At 43.8% G+C, this 22,778-nt stretch overlaps 1 protein-coding gene across 2 annotated transcripts in view; it reads right to left on the reverse strand.

The window, feature by feature from the left end:
• SPNS2 (sphingolipid transporter 2) overlaps positions 1-22,778 on the reverse strand; it is a 132,408-nt gene that overhangs the window by 74,782 nt on the left and 34,848 nt on the right. For both annotated transcript variants that reach the window (XR_004755367.1, XM_035343310.1), the window contains exon 2: positions 22,314-22,379. Coding sequence is in view for 1 of the 2 variants with exons in the window: in XM_035343310.1 (XP_035199201.1) it covers positions 22,314-22,379 (66 nt within the window). In the remaining variant the exon portion in view is untranslated. The remainder of the gene's footprint in view (positions 1-22,313; positions 22,380-22,778) is intronic.

Consider the following 22,778-nt stretch of genomic DNA (forward strand, 5'->3'; position numbering starts at 1 on the left):
GGCTGAGAACATTATAGACGCCTCCAAGAAAAGATCCCTTCTTTTGGTTTTGACTTCAAGTGTGCAGGATTTATTTTTTCCTATCAGGAAAAATGTTAGAAAGGTTCCGGTAAAAATAGCTCACTCGCTCTAAGCAGTGATGCTCAACAAGAAAAAAAATAGTGGCTATCTTTGAGCTCTGAGTCAGCACGAAACCATATATCCACATCTAATTGAGTGCTGACAATGTGTTTGGCTGTGTGGAAGGCAAACCCAGACAGCCCCTGCCTCAAGGGACTGGCAATCCACCTAGACACAGCAGAGAACTATGTGCTGCGAGGTTGTTAATATTCTCCCAACAACAAATTTCCAAACAATGAGAATACCAGAACACCCAGCTCACTCGGATGGGATAATTTACGGGTGTGTGCAAGCACCATCCTGCTCTTTCTGCACGAGACGCTGCTCCGCTGGGATTTGTTGGAGTCATTTCTACACCAGGGACTTGGGCTCATGTTATTCAAGCTGCTGTTGGTATCCGCTGACATCTGCCTGCAGAGGAATAAGGCTCTTCCAAGAGCCCAACCAGCCCCACTGTCTCAAAGACATGTTTTTCTAGTGCCTCTTTGATTGTTTTCATTTTCATTATAGCTTTATGCTATAATAATACTCCTCTGCACATACACAGAACATTTAATCACAGTGAGGCTTGGGATAATTTAGAAAGGAAGTTAAATATCATTAATTTCTACTTCAGGGGTAAGGAAATTAAGACACAGGAAAAGGGACCTGCCCAAGATGAACTACAGAAATCTCAAACCCATGTGGGTCTTCCAGCTTCAGCAGTGTCCTGTTTACAGGACCTTATCTATGCTAAAGGTATTTTTGAAAGTCTACTACCACAATTAAGAGTGATTTTTTTCTTACAGCACCATACGAGCCAAGCAAGAACAAAGATCCTTTGGCATAGCTTATCATTGAACCTGAGAGCTTAGACACAACATGGTGATGTGATCAAGGGAAAAGAGATGTCTGACTACAGGGCAATCCAAGGCCCTGGGAAATCTCAGCAACATGATTTAAAACATTCTTCCTTTGATGGATGATGAATTTTTACAATACAATTGTTTGTGCAGAACTTTAGCCTCCAAATCCTCATTATCACAAACTCTACTGTAGGTATGCTGCTATACCACCCTCTGCTCGGATTTTGTTTTACTTCATTTCTGATTCAACAGCCAACAGATGGATCATGTTACTGCATTTTGCCAAGTGCAAAACACAAGATCACTGGGTTCCAGACTATCGTGCAGACTAGAAGTTTCTGACAAGTGTAAGGAGCTTTGAAACACACCATCAGTTCCGTATGTTGTGCAAAGCTGTGATATACTAACAGCATCAAACCCAGGAGCATTAAAAAAAAAAAAAAAAAAAAAGGCTTGGGAACACACCACATCAATTGGACTTAGGTACAAATGTTTGTTTTGACATGGCCAGGAAAGCTCCCCCAGACCAGAACGAAGTACAAGATCAAACAGAGAATTTCATAAATGCCAACCCTTGTGTGCTCTCATCCTCAGCACATTAATGAGAACAAAAGCAGTGCTTTAAAAGGTGTGAACCCGATTACTCACACTGTTTGCATTTCTCTAGTATCTCCCTGTTTGGCAGGACCCTTGAGATTGTGTTTCCCTCACTGCAGATGCCACTCATCAGTATTCAAGCTCCAAGATATCCTTTCTTCTCCACGGGGAGCGTGTTGCACCATGAAGTGCCAGTTTTTCCTTAAAGCAAGCTGACACAAAATGTAAGCGACGTGTTTAGGGTGAAGATACACACATACAGCGTCAACATACGTGTTTACATCGAGAAGACGGCTGCTGTACGATGCCGCTCGGTTCCCTTTGCTGTGACAGGGTCAGAACCCAGTTACAACAACGCGCCTGTAAAGACAGACAAGGCCTGAACACAGCTTTCCTGGCAAGTCCTCGTCTGTCTCAACATCAGATGAAATGCCGCCCAGGGAAGGACTCGATACTGGTAATTCCCCCCCTCGCCTCACTGCAGGACCCAGACTCTTCCGAGAGTTAGCCCTTATATTCCCAGCAAAGGATATCCTGAAGACTTGCTTTGTTCCCCTCAGCCAACAGGAATAATTGCTTCAGGGGGAATTGCAGGGAAATCCACTCCTTGGAAACAGAAAATCAGACAAGAATAACCAGAAGACCAGTCCAATAACACGCTAATAACCCCAGAGCTTTGAGAGAAGCTGTGCTCGACAAAGAGCAACCACAGCCAAGCGGTCAGGTGTAAGTCAGAGCTGCCAGAACTGCCATGTACGGCACAGTACAGCACTGGTCCCTGCGGGGCGAGGATGTGATGTATGGCTGTGAGCAATACTTCCCTCTGCATTGCTGCTTAGGGATGGAGATGTATCCCTCTTCAGTCCCCAAAGCCTCAACAACAGCTACAAGAAAGAGCTCTAATAAAAGTGAGGCCTAAAAATGGAAACCACGCTTACACAGGAGCGCTGCGGCCCACAGACGGGCACGGCCCGCAGTTTCTCACATGAGTGGGCTTCAGACAACATCATTCAGCTACAAATCAAAAATCAAAACACTGAACATGCACTCCACAAATCCTTCCGCGAGTACCTGTAAGATGTGAATACTGTCACTCTGATCTTCCGAAGAGCTGACTTCAAGAGCTGTTCAGAGGACACAGGGAAGTCTGATCAGCAGCAGTGACAGGTTGTGACAGCCGAGCTGCCGGCTGCTGACCCTGATTGTCGCCGTCACCAAAGGCTTGAGGCTGGCATACGCCTGCAGCCAGCAATATTACTGCTTGTAGACAAGCCAGGAACACAGAAATGATCGGGTACAAGGCACTGCAGAGAACATGAGCCTTGCTGTAACGTATACTGCCTGCCACAGAAACCTAAAGCAAACACGGTGGCTCCAGCCTGCTTTCTGTAGGCCTGCTTAAAGCTGGTTATGTTAACAACATCATGTCTGTGGTCCTCATGTCTACAGCCCAAAGCACACCACTGCTCCCTAAAGACTGGCAATGATCCTCCTTTCACCTGGGCCTCGCAAAGAGGCTAAAATGTCTCAAACCATATTTGACAAATCACGTTTGTCTTGGGGTTCTGATTCAGGCAATCAGTGCTGTGAAGGCAAGGAAAACACGACTGTGAATTGGAAGCTGAGTGTGGTATAACACCAAGATCTAAAACGGAAAAGGAAAACCTTGCATTTTACTGTGCTGTTCAGTCTCTCTGGATGTCCAGCAAATTTACTTCATGCAGGAGCTAACTTGCTACTAGATTAAATTTTGAACAGCTCTATACTGGCAATGTAATTTAAAAAGAAAAGAAAAAAAAAAGAGAGAAAAAAAAAAGAAAAAGAAAAAAAAGAAGAAAAAAAAACCACCTTCTGCTTCTCACTTTGGGAATTACAGTGATTACATTACCACTGTTTTAAAGGGATTTGGGCAACCTGAACATCAATAAACCAGCTACTATGTTACTAGAGATGTGCTTCCTAATACAACGCTGCAGGCAGCAATCGAAAGGAAGGGCTCTGGAGTAAGTCCACTGCTTTCCTTCTGCCTACACTGGCCTAACCCCACAGTGAGCTGCTTCTGGGAGTCCAGCAGATAGCCAACTGCATGGAACATGTTTTGGAATGAAATAAAAAGTGTATTTGGTAGCAGATATTTTTTTTTCCTGTGGCTATGCAGTATGTTTGATTGGGGGATTAAAACTTGCATGTGAGAACATGCGAAGAACAGACACCACTGTGTCTCTCCAGCAGACTCTCCCCATCAAAAATAGCTTCCCCTCTGGGTCAGTTCCACAATCTGGTTCATTACATGGTGGCCTAAAAGAGCAGCCAGGAACAGGAGGCTATGGCAGAGTCTGCTTTCCATGGCAGTGCCATATAAAAGCATGCAAAGCTATTGCCTAAAACAACTTAAGATTGCTGACACTTAGCAGCAGAGCCCAGAAAATGAGCTTCTCTGTCTGTTCAAACCCTGATTTTGCATTTCTGACAGTATGGAAATGAATGATTAAATAAGTCAAGGCCACTTTTGTTTTATATCCACTTCCACTTGGAGATGTATTTCTGCAAAAAGCTTTTAGTGCAGTTTGATTTAGACTCCTAAGCAAAGTCGATGAAAGGACTCCCACTTGGTTCAGTGGACATTAGAGCTGAGTTTTTTGTTTCTGTGTAACTCCTTCTGAATCCCCAGTGCACCACCGATCAGAGCCTCTTTGCCAGTAAACATATTCTAATACTCGTAAGTTTACTGCATCCCTAAAACATAAAGGGTTATTACTGGGAAAAGTGGAGAGAGTGTCAGAAAACTGTTGAGAGGACAAAACAGGTCCTTTCACAGTAAAACATGAAACATACTGGGAAACAGACAGCTCATGGGGGCTACAGAAGAGGTCTGGCACCTTGAATGCTATGGAAAAGGGCAAACTTCAAACACGTTGTCTTTAGAAGACTGACCAAGTGGCAGCTGCAAAATTCAAATCAAAAGGAGACACTTTATGCACAGAACTTAACTAAACGCTGGGATGTTATCACAGGAGCTCGAAGTTCATGTTGTTTCAAAACAGGATTAGAAAAAGTCCAATCTGAGGGCTACTAAAGATAATTCCCCTGTTCAGAAAGTCCTCAACTATCCAGTGGATAACATATACCAGGGAATTATCACCATGATCCTGTCTTGTTTCCTTTTTTTTTTTTTTTTTTTTTCTATGTGCTATTGATCACAATGGAAGGCTGAATAATATACTGAAAGGACCTTTGGTCTGGACTATTCCCACATTCTTCTAAATAAAAATAAAATTTAAAAATAAAAAGACATAATTGCATCTGCATCATTTCTGCCAGCTTGATTAGGTAATGGTTTATTAATGTGTTACTGAATTGCTCCTAGAATTACTTGTAATAGCTTGAATGTGGTTCACAAAGTTATGCTTCTAAAACTACAGAGGACCTTGTCCTTGCCCACACATACTCTCGGGGTGAAATAACGCAGTACCTGGTCAGTTAACAGAAGCTTTGGACCCTGGAAGTTTCTTCTCCATTTGACTTGACCAGCTCTGCTGTTTGAGAGCGCTGCAGGGTCACGCGGTGGAGTGCCAGAGGACATCACCCGTTCCTGGCTGCACCTTGGTGCCCATGCAATGCGTGACATGGGGTTGGTTTCTCTGATTGCCACTGAGCAATCAGTGGCAGGAAAACCGCATTAACTTAGCTAGCCAATTAGGATGGATTTGTTTTTGTTCTGGTCAATCCCGAACTAGACAGGAGATCCCAGAGGTATGGAGCTGGTCAATAGCTTTGCAGCACTGCAACATTACGAGCAACACTTCTACAAGATTGGTTTTGCCTCAACATGACCGAAACACACATAAAACAATCTTAGCTGCTGGTACAGAAACTGCCAGCCATCACTCCTAGCATTCAGGAAGAAGAACACATTTGGAAAGAGATTTGTTTTTCCCTTTCTCTGCAGTTTTTCAGGATATACTGCACACATGCTATCCACGGGAGAGCACAAATCCCAACTAAAGCTCTGGCAGGGATGAGGGCAGGGTGAAGCCCCTATAGCCAGGGCTCAGGGGTTCAGAGAAAATCATTTAAATAACCACAAAACTAAAGGATCTTTACTTTATTCTATTCCTTTCTCTTGTGCCAGTCCCAGAGCTCGTGTGGCCATCAGGCGAGCAAAACTGGGGAGCTGCTGAGGATGGAAAACTAACCTTAGGGCAGGAAGAGTTCCTTAGGGCAGGAACATTTGTGTGCACGGTGGGAAATTGGTCAGAAAGTATGTGGATTATGTTAGACACAGAGATGAAGTGAGAAAAGGAAAATGCAGAATGAGGTGAAAGTCACGTAGCCTGAAGATAAAGGAGGTATAATTGGGAGACAAGAAGATCAAAAAACAACAGGTGCAGTCCGGCCTATTGCTCCTGAGTACACAAAAAGGAGATATGGCTGCTGTGCGATCACCTTGTGAACAATAATAACGGCTAACGAGCAAACCTTGCCAAGTTGTGTGATAAAAGCATGTAGATACGCTAAGCCTATATAAGTAGATGGGTTAGACAATAAAGTGTTTCAGCTACACACCAGCCTGGAGTCGTGTCGTTCTTTCCCTTCAGTGCACCTTTGCCCACAAAGGTTTTTCAACCACAGCGTGTACTTAAACACACCACGAAATGACAGCCTAAAGCTGATATTGTAGAATAATCTAAATCCCTTGATCCCTGAAATTTGTGCTGAATGCCATGAATCAGATTTAACTAGCAACAAAAAAATAGTTCAGATCGGTTATTCTCTTAAGAGAAGGGTGTATCAGTCTTGTCTGGTATAACAATGGTCCTTGTTTCCAATTTGAGAGTGTTTTCATCCTAAAGTGGGGTTTCCCATCCCTTCTTGCCACCAGACCAGACTAATCCCACATGCCACCTCAATGAACATTTTAATTTCAAATCATTAACTAGTGCTCAATAGGAGTCACTCCGTCTCAAAGAGAAATCAATCTCAAAACCTCCTCTTTGGAGCGATGAAAGAACAGGAGAGAGGGGAGATGCATTAATAGTTCAGTGTATTACTGATAAAGTCTTTGCTACGTGTAATTTACCAACAGCAGCAGCTTCCTATGAAAAACAATACCATAGGAAGTGCTTCCCCTTCTCTTTAGAGTGGAATCAGGAGCTTCTCATGCCATGGCACTCATGGAAACTTGCTAAAAAATGTTCATCTGGGATATTCTTATCCCAGAGCTTTCGTCAGGCTTCAGGTTTATTTGGGTTTGTTTGTACAAGGAAATTCACAAATAAAGGAACTATTCCTCAGTACCAGTGCCTTCCTAACCTCTTTGCATGAGCTCCTAATAGCTGCTGGTTGTATTTACAAAGCGGGGGAATCCCTGTAGTGACCAAACACATCCCTCACAGCAGGCCGTACGAGCAGCTGGGGCACAGATCACCTGAGTCAATTCCAGCTCCACAGCAGGGCAAGGGATGTGCTGCCTGGCTGCTCTTTCTGTGAGCAGTCCCAGCCAGAAGGAGCCCCTCAACCATCGCCTTCCAGCACAGCTGCAGGCTCACGGGGCATCTTCCAGCTGCCAGCCCTGAGGGCGATGCCGGTGGGAAGCGAGGGGATGCTGAGAGCGGCAGGAGAAAGCCCCACAGCAAAGCCCTGCAGATCCACGCATTCCCCCCGGGCAGCCGGCGGGACGGATTGATTTTCTTTATTGTTATTGCAGGGCTTTAGGGAGCCGCTGTACCATCTACAGTGGGCTTGCCAAAGTACATGCTCCTGGTTTGGAAAGGAAAATGGCTATACTCTCATTTTAATTAGGTAATTGGCTATCAACTAGCACGGCACTGACAGCCTCATTTACAAACATTTTCTACTCTGGTCAGGATAAAAGGATGAAATTAGACCTTGCTCCAGTGCACTCCACATCCTGCTAAAGTGCAGGAGCAGAGCACGGACAAGAGTCGGGACAAGGAAGGACAAGGGCTCGTAGTCACAGCGTGTTTGTACACACGCAAATAAAAGTGTGCCAGGGTTTGGCAGCAAACTCCTTTCGCATCGCTCTCCTGCAGAACTGTTACCTTTCCAATTCAAGCCGTATACATCTTCAAGAGAGCCTTTGGCCAATCAGGAAAATCTTATCCTTGAAAAGCAATATAACCTTAATAACTAAGAAAAGTATCGGTCTGCGGGGAGAAAATGGTGATTCATCTCTGTATAGTAGCCAACTTCCTTCATGGAGATCAGTTCAGATCTTTCCAAACAGACCAACTTCACCCTGGACTTACACTATCTGCTTCAAGTTACCTGGAGAAAGGCAAATATTTGCCAGATTAAACTGAATTTTAAAAGGTGAAAATATTACCCCTTATCACAAGAGCTTCAAGAGAACGCCTGAAATCGCTGATTTTTATTCACTACTTGGTTTTCAAGTGTACACAGCAATGCCACGAGGTACTGCTCTTAAAATTTCACCACATGCAGCTTTACACTAATTCACTTTTTGTAGGAATAGCAATCACTGTGGAACAGGCACATGCTAAAATCCACAGACGATAAGGATATAACAGCAGCTGTGGGTAACTGCTTTTGCTGGGTGTTAATCCAGCAAGCAGCTTGGGATGGTTTTACTTCCCTCAAAGTTTTTCCTCCAAATTTCCCCTTTCCCAGGGGATTTGGTGCTTCACACAGACAGATTTGTGGAGGAAGCACACACATTTCTTAGCACCGCCCCCCAGACCCTTACGTCTAAAACACTGCTTGCTGGTTTCAGAGGGAATTTCAGTACAGTGTCCTGCTCTTGCTTGGTTTCTGAGATGGCAGAAAAGTACAGAAAAGATGTGAAATACAGTAGCATCTAGCTCAATGACAGCTCTTGCTATGTAAGCTACCACCCAAAACCGCACTCCCTTTACAGAGGAACTTTCCGTAGTGCTGGCTGGGTTTCATTTCAAAGCAGCAATGGGAGAGGAGCCTCTCTCGATGGAATCTCCCAGCTTCTCCCTAATAGCAGTGTCCGTCGCTCTGCCCAAGGCGCTGCCTCTGCACACAGAACAGCGAATCCCCCAATAAAGGACCTTTCGTGTAACCTCAGGAGATCACTTCATAAAAACACAAGAACAATGGCAACTGATCAGAAAGCTGTGTTATCTGGTATCCTGTCCGTGACGGTGACAGCGAGCAGATCCTTCCGAGGAAAGTACAGAAAATCCCTGTGCAGGCAGCTGTATCACTCAGAGGCTGGTTTAAGCCCTCAGGCTTCAGGAATTCTCTCCCTCCCAAGAATTAATTTAGATTATTATTACAATCTGTTATCTACATGAAGATCTGGTCTTTAAAGCTCCGGCCCTAACAACACTCCTGGTGGCTTTCATTTCCATGAGCTAACTGCTCGCCAGTGAGTTTGCAGAGTGGTTCCCAGCAAACTGGCCTCTGCCGACTGCTGCGTTATGAGGAAAAGATGAAACACACAACCTGCCTTCACGTGCTTTTACACTCCCCCCATTTTTAAGAATGAGCAAATGGATAATGCAGATTACCTTTAAAACTTGTCCCATAAGAGGGAAGTGAGGGGCAGGCATGTGAAGGCAAAATGTGTGCGCACAGAGGCAGGGGCTGGCTGAATCGGGCCAGACACGTTGGCCAAGAGTGTTGCCCGTGTGAATGAACTCGCTGTCTAGTTTCATTATGAGTCATGAATTCTCTAAAAAGGCAAGGAAGGAACCATTTGTGCTCTCGCTATCCTGTACCCTGAACTGCTTCTTGTTATTTCCCCAGTCACTCCACTTGCAGCCACAGATGCTGCGCGTCTGGTCAGAATGGATCCACCAACAGCTGCAAGGGCCAGGAAAGGCAACGCCGAACCATTACAGCACTGTGGGGGTCTGGGAGGAGGCTGGATGTACCATAGAGGAGGATAAACTGTTGGCCAAAAAGAAGGCTTCAGACTCCCAACTGGTACCACGCTGTCTTCCCTTTCTGGGAAAGCACATCGCGTAACTCCACCTATGCTTCTCTTAACCACAAGAGATGGGCTTTCCAGGCACCGACCCGAATCCCACGTCTAATGAGACACAGGGCCAAGCCAGAGAAGTTTGGAGGAGGACCCTATGACATCTGGAGGACCCTACAACATACAGAGGACCCTACAACATCCCACCTCACGCGGCTTTGCGCAGCCAGCGCAGCGCAGGGCAGCCACCATCACCATTCGAGCAGCCATGGCCTGAGCACAGCGGAGGGGTTGTGAACGCTTCCGACTTGGTGTCCAACTCCATCCCCACTTCGTGCCCACCTGCACCTCGGCACCGCTCTGCCAGGTACAGGGCCATGGGCTTACACATCTGCTTTGCCAAACAGCAGCAACATTTCAGTAGGCGTTTGTACTGCCAAATAAATAGAAACGCTGTTACTGACTGCAATTTGCAATTACATATTGACAGCAGGAAAAAGAGCTGAAAAACCGGCAGGCTGCAGACAAACACCTATGCGGAGAAGCAGTCTTCACCCCACAGAGAGTGGGAGCACGGAGCATGGAAGGAAGCCTTTCTCTCGGCCCTCCAAGTGGCCACTGTGATTCCACAGAAATTATTTTTGATACGTCTTGGCTGGCATCATTTGGAAATGCTCTTGACTCTTGCTTTTATAAACAGCAATTTAGACAAAGAGTACGCGCTTCTGAGTGGCCTTCTGAAAGCGATAAACCTCTTTGAGGAAATTGTTCAAATACTGACGTTGTTCCCAATGTTTTAATTCACCATGGTTTGCAAAAGCAAAAGAATCATAACTACGGTGGAGCCTGCACTGGGGATCTGTCTGACAGTTGTTATTTCTGAGATTATTACCCAGAAGAATTTCCAAGGTATCCCTGACTTGTACAAACACTCCCATAGCAAGCCGAACTGCAGAGCCAGGAGCGAGCTTGGCAGCTGAAGGTGCATCCCTGGATAAAAGAACATGACCTCTATAAAAGAACCCAAGGTTAATAGTCGTTTCAATAGCCAGTGCATGACTGCATTCCTGTTTTAAATAATCTCTGCTTTTACATTTATCCTCACTAGTATATTTCTGGCAGAATGAGTACAACTAGAAAACAACTCATTGAAATAAATACTGCAATGCGCAAGGTTTGCAAATGCAATGCCTTTATGCTTCATCAGTTACATTAATGGAAAAGGGAAAGGCAATATTTGGTGAATCCGGGGATTGTTAACATATTAAAAAAGACCATTTCAGTCAGGCCTAAATATGTAGCAGGTGAGAGTGATGACTGACGGGTGGCCCATTTAAAGTCGGTCTGAGTTCAGCACTTGCTCCATTCCCTTCCCTAGACACCACGCCATCATCAATTTCCCGGGATGACAGATAAGCTTCCTACTAGCAGTCCTGTACAGCCAAAAACTGAGTCTCGGGGGAAAACTTGCTCTGGTGCTGCCAGCAGTTCATTTACCTGGTGATTAGACATAGGAGCCTAGTTTCTGGACTAAGAACTCATAAAGATCAAGCTCAGTAAGTCTAAACAAGGAAACCCAACATCTTTTATACACAATGCAAACATTTTTGCAGCTCAGTGCCATATACTGCATTGTCCAAGCCACTGGGAGGTATAACATTAGCAGATGATTGAAATATCTCACTGGGGAGCTTTTAGTGAAAATTCAACATTTATTGTATAATATCCCGTATTATCACCTTTGCTGCCATAAAACATCCTCAGAGAACGAGGGCAACTTTGGACAAGCTGCTTTTCAGGAAGATCTGTTATCTCTCTCCTGTTTTTATTCAAGAGACCTCTCTTTTCATTATTTTTTCTTTGTTTTGTTCCCTCCCACACTTTTGTACCATATTTGCCAATACTTTGCCGTATTGTTACATCCGTGTGTTTCAAAGCAGTTAGCACACAGCTGGAAGTAACTGAAGGCTCTGGGTGGGAAAAGCAGAAACGAACCCCCCGCATCTCTGGGCTGGAGGAGGCGGGGGACAGCAGCAGACCCACATGGCGATGGAGCACAGTTCACCACCAGCAGGGTAAACACACGGTTGTGGATTTAGCATCAGTGATGTTGTGAGGAGCTGGAAGGTCCTGTCTGCAGAGGGTACTGAACTCTGCTTCACTTCCCATACCCAAACTTGAACACCCCCCATGCACAAGGGGTGTTCACATAGAATCGAGTAAAGCAATACGCAGCCAAGTTTCATTGGACATGAACCACAACAATCTATCGAAAGAATCCACTTTTCCTCCACAGAAATCCTTACCCTCATATCAAACAATAATTCCCTGAGAACTGAAGGACAAACCAGGAAAAGTTAATAGACCCTACTGTTTCTTCTTACTCTCATGTCTGCCTGTAGAGACAAAAAGAAACTGAATGGGATTTACAGGCCGGTGGTTCTGCTCAGAATCCAAAGCAAACTGAACTTTTTGTGGTTATAAGAATAGCACTTCTGGGGACAGAGATTTAGGGCCAACTCTGGCTCTAGCTAAAGATCTAGAGATCTAGAGATGTAGAGATACCAAACAGGACTTTTGCAGTGCTGCAATTCCTATGAGCAAGTCAAAATGTCCACGCAAACCATTAGTCACACATTTCGAAGAACCAGGAAAAGAATTATATTTTCCACCACTTTTGTTAGCACAGGCTGCGAAACTCACCGTGTGTCAAACAGGGACAAGTGTTCTAGCCATCACCAGGGCCCCATGCTTTCCTAGGGTGTATCCGTACACAAAGGCAAGGCTCCCTCACAAAGGTACACAGCCTCCCCGTGGGATCTCCTTATTTCTGTGGCCAGACACTGCAATGTCAAACCACATCTATGGAAAAGGGGAGCCTGCAACACTGCCAGAGATCACCAGTGCAGTGGTTGCTGCAGACTTCAGCTCATTGCCATTTTTTCTTTCTACAAGGTTCCACTGACTTCATCCACATCTAAAATACCTGGCATGTGTTAATGTACTGAAAGTACAGCAGATCATTCCACAAGACAAGAAGAGAGAAAAGAAGCTCCCGAACAGCCCACGTACAGGGTGCTGAATCCAATACAGGATCTTGCATTCGATTTTCTGTGCTGTCTTTTTACAGCCCCCCTGCAGCCAACAACCCCCCAGCACCTTCAGCACAGCAGCCAACTTGCAAGGCTGGCATTTTGACAGGGCACGGCAGCTATCTGTGAAGCTAAACATCCCGAAGAAGTAGGCTTCTTCATGAGAAGATTTCATCATTTTCATAAAAACTGCAAAATAAAATAATGACCCTTAGAGATGGATCATCGTTCTAAGCCCGCATGACTAAGCAAAAGCAGCTGCAGAGCTGGCAACTTAAATTCTGCACTGAGAGCGGGAGCAACAGAGCAGTGCATTAGATTTATGCATTTTAGCAGTGCTCTTGTGAACTCCTGCAGTGGGGATGTCATATGGGCAGCATATTGCTGGTGGAAGATGTCAATTTAAAAATTGTGGGGGAAAAAGAAAAGAAAAACGAAAAATTGATGTGACATTTTCATGTTCCTGTTCTGCAGTTTTACCATCAAGAAGATTGATGAAGGAGGTGGATTTATCTAGTCAAACACTTGCATGGGTCTCACCATAACAACTCTTTACATCAGCCCTTCTGAACTAATATCTATTTTTAGTATCATGTTTTTAAAGGATCCTAAACTCAGTCACTAATTTTGAGCTGGCAATTTACCCTGGGAGCAATTTTGCTGGTGCTATTTGTGCCACTTAACTACTTTGATTTGCAGTCACAATTAGTTAAGCATTTATATATCCCAAACCACACCTGTAAAAGAGGAGACTGCTTTAAAAAACAGCCCAGATGCTTAAACTGAATGCAACTTGGTTCGGTGACACGTGAATCTCTAAAGCACCCTGCACATTCCAGAGTAAGAAATATATATATTTATATTTAACTCACCCATCTTCCTTACATGACTTTGTTTAGTCACAAAGGTTCCCATGAAATAGCACCTCTCTTTGTCAGACTTTGCCAACAATATCTAGTGCTCAAAAGGTGTGGCCAAGAGAACTCAGGCACTTATAATGTTATTTCTATCACCAGGTAGGTTGGAAAAACTACAGCATGCTGCATATGGAAGCATGGAGCTGACAGCTAACCCCTCAAACCCCATCAGGACCCCTCAAATACAGGGTGGGCAGAGGCATGGAAAAAGCCAGTAACAAATAACTCGGAGCATGTTTCACTGGAGAACTGTGAAAAGAAATCAAACTGCTTTATCTGTATCGCCTCCCTAATTCTCTTCCAAGCCTACCCTAATTGTAATTTATTGTAACCATCCACTTAAAATTACTTAATGTATCTCAAAAAAGTTTAAGTTATTCAACTTCTTATTTATTTAGGACAACTCTTTGCAGGAAGATTATGCTACCATTAATGTTCTCAGCTCTACCCTGCTATCCCACAACAGCATAAATTAGAATAGCCTCGTCTCCAGTCCAGCACATCTGCAAAGAGCAAGGAGAATGATGCAGAAAGAGAATATGCAAAATAATTCCCGTTGCTGTGAACATCAGTGCATGAAAATTGTTAAAGGAAATGGTTAAATCTGTCTGAATTTTAAATTCAGAATAACTTGATGTGTAACTGAGTGGGGGGAATAAAATATCAGGACTGAACATTCCCTGGAACGATCCTTCCAGCTGAAAATGAAGACATTTCCCTGCTTGCAGCCGCAAAGAACATCAGTGTGCGTGAACGCCTCCTTCCACCATTCATCCCATCAAATAACTGGTTATTTTTCCTCTGAGATTTGATTGTTAAGAACCTACACCATTCGTAGTCATTTGACTAAAACTTGAAAACAACTGAAGAGAGCGTTCAGCCAAAAATGTTTATGTACACTCAGATTTTTTGAGAGAACTAATGTCAAACTGGGATAAGCAATGACTGTGGTCAGTAATATTTCCCCTCTGAAAGCAGGTTCCCTGCATAATTTAAAGAGAAAATTGGTCTTTGCTATACAACCTTCTATCAGCACACAGGAAAAATTACTATAAATTCACTATAAAAATCTGATTGTAAGGACATACAGTGGTCTGGTACGCAGCCCAAAAGTTTTGAGAACCATTAGTTTGGAGGAAAAAACAAATGTTCAGATCTCCTGGACATCAGAGAAATTAAACAACCACAGGGATTGGTCCAGGACCCCAATATTTCATTCCCCCAGTACAAAAATGCCCCGATACTTCCAGAGTCTGGGAGATGCCTGCTGTGTTACAAATACTAACAGCAGTGCACTTTGCTTCATAGCAAGATGATATCTCCGGTGCTCCAGAGCTCCTTCACACTGAGTCAAAACTACTTGGTTTATCCAAATGATCTCTTTTCAAATCAAATACCTCCTCCGACAATGCTTCCAACTACACGAAATTAGCTTGGAAATCTCCCAGCAGGCACAGGCCAAGCCTGACCTCTTTATCACCTGATCTGAGCCCCCAGTAGGAACATAACTGCCTACATTTTTCACAACGCAGCCCTGCAGAGCTCTAGGTTTGCATTCTAAGAATATGAGAGTTCTTCAGATGTGTGCGAGGAACAACACAAAACCAAAACAATCCTAAAATAAATCTTTTAAGAGCTAAAAACATTCATGGCTCCCCTGGGATGAAACACAGTAAATATACAGAACGCACTGTAAAGTTTAGGTCTATTTTCTTACCAAGTTCATAGAAGACCTATGTCCTCTTTCCCTCTATGTCAAGACAAAAATTCTTCCCCTCTGGGCAAACACGTACCTTTACACTGGGCTCAATGGGAATCAGTAGCGACTGTATGCACAGATCCAGATCAGGGTAAAGAGGGAATACAGAGCTCCTTCTGGTTTAGATCACATAGAAACAATCCTCTGCTCACCATACTCACAGACTCCATGAAAAGCATGCATTAAAGCTCAGCAGGTTGTCCACTTACTCGCAAAAGCTTTTAGTGTCATCACACAGGGGAAGGATAAAAAGTAAGCCAAATGTGAAGTCTTGAATACAAGTACACACCTCTCTTTCAGCAACTGGTAGCCACTAGATGTCTAATAACAGCGGGGGGTGGGGAAGAAAAGAAAAGAAAAAAAAGAATTCCAATGCTTATCTCCTTTCAGAAGTCCAAAAGTAGTGTTAATGTAAATAACAAAAGGCAGCAAGTCTAGCCCTTCTGATCTATTTGGGCACGATACACATAATGCCTTGCAGAAGCCTGCTGGTATTAAGAGGAGGTTGGTTAAAAGCACTACACAATCCCAATGAAAATTCCTTCTTCCAGTATGAGGAGCTTGAATGAAATTCTGAGGTTTGAGGAACATCTGCAGGGGGAGACGAGCTGCCTATGTTAAAAACTATGAGAAATTCGGGTGGAATGATAACTACTTCTCTAAAAGCTGTGGGAAATCTCTCCCCTCAAACTAATAATAAATTACAGAAATGAACACAGCTTTGGCAAGAGGTGCTGGAACTACAGCCTAAGGGGAAATAGGCCAGTATCTGCTTAAAGAACAGGCACACCACAGGCAGCACAAGTGCAAGTGCCTCTTGCAACACCAGCCCAAGTACCTGCCCTGGCTGAAAGGCCAACAGTTAGGGTAAACCTTCCTTCTGCAAAGCAGGAAGGTGGGATAGGGAAATGAATTGCTATGTTGTGTTAGTGGCCATGTAGCACCATGAAATCAAGACGTTAATGAAGACAAGCCAGTCTGGAGAGTTCCCCTCATCCAGGAGCCTGCACTCACTTGCTGACATGTACAATAAAAAGACAAAGTGCAACCCTGGCTCAAACATTTACCTCCTGTTAGCAGCAGCCAAGGACATCTTCCCCTCCCTGTCCCTCTCTCCCCAGCAAAGATTATTTACTTTGCAATATAGGGCTGTCTAGCAATAGCTCACATTGTAAGCAGCATTTTTATAGCCTGGTCTTCAGTGTACAGGGGACTGGGCTAGGGCACAAACACATTTTCCCATAACCTGCTCACTGATTCAAGAAAATACTTTCATTCTTGATTGCAGAGGGATTTCCAAATAGGCTTAAGTGCTTTCATGAATCAGACCTTCAGACTGCCCAGACTTCTTGGCGTGTCGGACACCATCCTAGCACACAGGACAAAAGGCCTGCCGGAACGTGTAAAGGACTTACGCGGGCAATACTCAGGCTCTGGTCTATCTCAGGCTATCCTATCTTGGTAAATAAAAAACCTGCTTAAAGGAAGAAGGCAGCTGAATCTTCTGTTAGATCACATTGAAACATACTCCAGTAGGGTCTGTTTCCTGGAAAGCAGATGGTGTTTCAGTCCATGTGCATCTGAACCACAGTCTCTAGTCTGCCAGACTCTGTACTCACTCCTACCAAATACCAGTTCTCAGACTTCCTAACTGACCAGAAGGCCTGTTTGAGCCTATTTCAGCACCTACCATGCTCCAAATAAAGAAGTTTTTCATAACTCAACGCTAAAATAGGATCGATTTGGGCAGGGGCTGTCCCTGCTACTCTTTTCACAAACTAATTGAGGCACACTGTATGAACATAGAGCCGTCCTTTTTCATTTTTATTGCTTAAACCCAAGCAGTCCTATACAAATTGCCCAAACCCCTTTATTACCATCAATCTACAGAATGTTGGAGAAGTTCTAAAAAAATTAAACAAAATCAAACACAGAGCGGGAAATGGGGAAACAGGCTTTACTCATTGTTTATGTGACTTTGAGGATCTGTTTTGAGCACAAAGAGAGATCCACCCTGTCCTAGCATTCAGAGCCCCAGTGGGGTAACCTGGATGTAAGGATGCTTAGCATGGCTGGGGAAGGAAAGGATGACAGAGGTATGGCCTGATCTGGGTAAGGCATGGAGGTCCAAACATTCGCAGTCACAAATCAAGAAGAGCAGCCACAAAGCTTTCTACCTCACCTTCTGGCTTGCGGTAGCACGGGACACCTGAGATAGCAGGCCTTGGGGAGAGCTCTCCTTGTGATGTGGAGAAGACATTCACTTAAAATGAAAGCTTGTGTGAATTTCAAATAGAAAGCAAGGAGGTGTCCAGAAGATGAGTTCCTCTGCTCTAGCAAGGCAAGAAGAACAGATAAGCACATGCAAGAAGAAGTCAAAGATGAACATCAGACTCAGTTATGCACAGCAGGGATGGGAAACAAGACAGTATCTATTCAGGTGGAAGCAGATGGTAGAATAGGAAAGAAACATGTGGCACCTACAGCTCATGTAATATACACATATTCAAGGTTAGCATCTCATCCAGAGGCAGTGGTCTTTGTTTGGAATAGATCGAAACTTTCAGAGCTGTATAGACTGTCATCATAAGCCAACAACAAGATGGGCGTCAAAAGCAGTTGAAAGAAAAACCTTCCATCTAGTAAGTCTGGTTTATCTCATCATTCCCGTATGCGCTCCCCTATTTCAAGTCTCCTACGCACTTCACAGGCCCTTGGCCTGCTTGATACAATCACAGCACACTGGGGCTGCTAACAGCCTTGCAAGGTTGCAGCCTATTGCAAGGCTACACTAGGCTTGGTAGGAGTAGGGCAACTCCAGCGGGTAGAAGTTTCACTTTTCAAATGAACAGAAGTTTTAGTTACAATTGATCCTTACAAGAAAAATCAGCCCACAACGAGACTTAAGAAAGTACCTGGGCTTCCAGGGAAAACCAGGGGCTGAAAGGCATTCAGGGAAGTGCCCATCTCTCTCCTTGTGTGCAGAGACAAGTTCTTTCAGAGCTGCAGTTCCCTTCCAGATCTCCACTGCCTTACATTTCCCTACTTCTGACCTGGCGGTACAAACTTCTGGTTACCAGGATTTGCTCTAATGACATCCCTATGCTCTTCCTGACAACAGCTCCTCTGAATTTTAACAAAATCCTTGCCATAACCTCCATTTGATGGCTCACAGCTTCTGCTTGCAGAAGTCCCCGCTGTTTCATGTGCCTTTCCCAGAGCCTGAGCTGCCTGCCTAGGCTAGGAGATTAAGGTGCCATTAACAAGGACCAAAGCTCTGGGTCTAACCACTGCCCTGGCTGAGTGCTGTGTCCAGGAACTGGACTGCAGTTCTCATTCTGGCTCTGCCTCAGACCTGCTGTGTGACTTTGGGCAGGACATTTCTCCCATCTGGCTTTCTTGGTTTCCATCTGTAGAAAAGGGCAAGCTTCATTTTCCCTCCTATGTAAAAAATCCTGATATATACAGAAGACAATTTGTACTGAGAGCCAGGCACTATCATTATTAGAGCTCTGGTCTGCTAAATAGACACTGGCAAGAGATGCAAAAGCAAAATAAACTCAAGGGCAAGGAAAGCAGGCAGAACAATAAAGTACAAAAAATGAAGAAAGAAGGGAAAGAAAATTCAGTGAAAAACGGTGCAGTAGTGGGCACCGCTCCTGTGGTCTATGTGCATATAGAAGCAAATTTGATATAAATAAAACTATTTTGAAGCAGTTTGATAAATCTGTTCCCCACACTCCCTGTTTTCGTGTTTTAAGAGGACTCTAGTTTTGGCAAGTCCAAATTGCTGCCCCTACTCAGGTAGGCAAGGAGATACTTTATTGCCTTTTGAGATCAGTCAAGATTATTCTTTCTCCATCTGGGAAAGGCAACCAGTACGAAAGGAAAGGAAACAATTAAGCTTGGATGCTGAGCTGTAGGACCATTAAGTGCACTTAACTATTATTTATATAACTGTGTGCATGTAGTGCTTTAAAAAGGAAGAAATTTTAGTATCATTAAGGCATAACTGAGGCTCTGAAATCAACATAGTTATATGCCTGTTACTCTACAACACTACCGAGCAAGCAGCAATTGTGATACATCTGTCAGTGTGTCCTTTGCTGTCACGGGATCCTTGCTACAGAGGCTACCACATTCTTCTCCTTTCCATTATGGATGAGGCTGGAGCGTCCCTGCAATTTTGCTGTACAGGGAGTTACAGTTTCCCTGTAACCAGTTTTCATTATATCTCCTAAGCAAATATCTTGTATCTTGGGATTAATATAAAACAAGATGAAAATTCAAATTCTGTCTTGGCATTTCCTAAGAAAGCAGTCACCTTTGCTTTCCAGACAGCAGCAGAAGCTGAGAGTGCATGAATTGGCTTTTGAATGTTCGGAGTGAGGGAGCTACGAGACTGGCTGTGCCTGCAAAGAATGGGTTATGGTATGACTGCAGGGTGATACATTGCCTTTGGTGGATTTCTTTTCCCCTTGCTGTTTGAGTTTTCTCCACCATCTCTTCCTAAAGCACTGTGAGCAGCCTTGTTTTTTCTCAGTTAAAAGGATTTTCTTTATTATTTTTTAAAGCCTGTTTGATGAATGATATGAACTAACAGCGAATACCACATTTCACTCCCCCTCATTAACATTGTAAATTAATTTAGGACTCATTGAGATGCAGGATTAACAACCTGAAGACTAATCTACTCTTTATTCAGCGGACATATTCAGGATGAGCAGTCTTTCGTCTCATATCACTCAATTAGTTAGCAGGACCATCTCCTGGGAGTAAGATGATATTTCTGACTCTCTGCTTGGAAAAGAACTGTTCAAGGTTAAGGCAGAGGTCTGGGAGACTTCAGTCCTGGTCCCAGCTCAACTGCAGGCTTCCTTTACAACCTTGGCCAAACACTCTTACTCTGCATCCATTTCCCTCAGTCTGCACACTTAGAGAGGTCAGACTTGGAGAACAGTCGCAAGATTTTAGGTAGTGTTTACAGCGGTTGAGGCCAGTGTGTTTTATTCTGCCAGGGTTAAGGGTACATGAGCCATGGGCCAGCTGCCAGGCAGAAATTTGTTAAGCTGAAGTAATACATTTAATAAGTTTTCAGTTACGTGCCCTAACCTCACTTACGTGAAATGGTGTATTATTTTGTGAGCAGTCTTTTCCTTGGATTGTGAAGGCACTGTGATTAATACATTAGTATCTACAGAGCAGGGGCAAAGTCAAGCCCTCAGTTTTCAGATCAGCAAAAAACAAGAGAAGATGTTGCTTTTCTTAAAGCAATATTTATTGGTTACAAAAATCATGACACACTCAGCAACACTCTTGCAGTATCTCAGTGATGCTGTTTTCAGATGCCCTGTACATTTGCTAGAGAAATAAATAACAGATCTTGCAATTAACAAATGGAATGCCCTGCTGGAGGTTACCTCTTGCTTGCTGTCAGTAAATCAACTGCAGAGGGATTTCATCCACTGAGAGGAATGAAGATTATATATGTGCTTTGGCAAGTGTCATTTTCCACCAGAATATTTTGTTGAAGGCACTTCATGCCTAATGATACATTGAGGATCTGTTCCTCTGAGCACAATAAATAAAAACAAACAATTGCTGTAGAAAAGAGCCTGACAGACACCCAGTGCCACTTTGGGCGTAACTGATTGATGCTACTTATAATCAGTTACACTTGTAAAGCTCAGGCCTTCTGCTCTGGACACGTGCTGCACACACCAGCTTAGCTGGACTCTGCTGTCCTATAAGGAGAGTATTTTTGAAGCCCTAATGTGGACTACTATTAATCATTTGCATTGCAACATGACCAAGAAGCTCTAACCACAGATGAGGAACCTGCTATGATATGGGCTGCAGAAAATAACAAGGAGATGTTGCAGTGATTCAAATAGCCTGAAACCAACAGCCAACTGATGGAGCTCCAGAACATTCTCACCTCTATGGTGTGATCATGAAGAGTGAATCATTTTATAGAAGTTCTTGTTGGCTATGGTTTCATGCACAAGACCCTGCTGGGCATTTGGTAACCACTGTGAAAAAAATGGATTGGAAAAATATCTTTCTGCCCCGCTATTTTTAACCCTAATCAAATTCTAACTTTTTCAGAGATATAATTGTTCCAGGGTGGTTTCCTCAGGCAGAGGACAATGGCAGGACAACCACAGCATCACAATTCTACAACTCCAACTAATAATTCTGTCAGAAGCTTCCAAACCAGAATGTTACTCTCCTTAAAACACTGCATTTGCTGTCTGCCTAGTCCTTGCAACTCTCCATAGGATCAAATGTGCTGTCATAACCGCAGGAGACTGCTACTCAATGTCATCATCTCTAGTCCTTGACAAAGCCACTCCTTTAAACCACCTCTGGACCACAGGCCAGAAAAGCTGGGTTTTTCCTGGGGTTGTACAGCTCTGTCTGCAGATGTCTGCAGCATTAAAGGGACAGACATCAGAATTTCAATAATCTTTCTTCCTTAAATACAGGGAGAGAAATGTCTGATGTTAATGTCACCAAAATCATAGGGGTATTTTTAATCAATGAGGTAGCATGAATGCAATGATTGTCAGCCCTTCCTGCAGTTTTCATCCTCAGGTGTTTGTCCTGATGTGTTTTACATTTTTGTGTCACACTGTACTCCCAATTACTGTACATTCAGCAGATTCTCCGCAGAACATATGAAGGGCATCACACCTCATACTTATTAGTGACCTCTGTTGAGCAAGAACAACAGGATCCTGCTGTTGGGTTATCATGAGCTTTCTGATCTAGGTAGCCGACTCGTATTGAATTTGTCATAAATAACATCATTAGGTTCCTTTGTTCTTGGCTCACTCTGCACTCATTGAGCCCTGACCTCTTGCCCACGAGCAAAACAAAACAACGCCCCCCCTAAAAAAAAATAACCCCCAACCACATCCTCATTCCTCTTCCTTGTAAGAGTGCATTTCACAGCAAACGTGCCAAAGAGCTTAAGTGAAGAATTCTGAAAGCACCCTTCTGAGATGAGCAAGGTTACCAAACCAGTAAGAGAACAAGTACTCTTACCTGTCTGTAGCAAGCCAGCCCCACTGTCTTTGACTCCAAAGTGCTGCTGGATGTCTAGTAACACACCTGCAAGGAAAACAGAGAGCAGAAACTCAGTACCTTCACAGCCCTTGAAAAGCATACATCTCAAACACTTTGTGAAGCATAAGCAAAGCCTCAAATTCGAGTCCTTTAGGCATACAAATTCTAAAGTTTGCACATTGGCTTCTTTTCTATACACACTCACTCAATAGTTTTAAGCTACTGCAGTAACAAGAGATATAACATCATGCCAAGGGTTTGGGGATGAAATCCTTGTGCATGACAAGTGGGTCTTTCCTTTCTTCTTAAACATGATCAGAGCTTTTCAGTTTGGTTTGGGGTTTCATTGTTTGTCTATTTTTGGTGGTTTTGATTTGTTTTGTTGGTTTCTGTTGTTGTTTCTTTCTTTCTTTCATTCAACAACACCACTGCAGAATCCAAGAT

The sequence above is a fragment of the Oxyura jamaicensis genome, chromosome 19 (assembly GCF_011077185.1).
Source record: "Oxyura jamaicensis isolate SHBP4307 breed ruddy duck chromosome 19, BPBGC_Ojam_1.0, whole genome shotgun sequence".
NCBI classification, from domain to species: Eukaryota; Metazoa; Chordata; class Aves; order Anseriformes; family Anatidae; genus Oxyura; species Oxyura jamaicensis.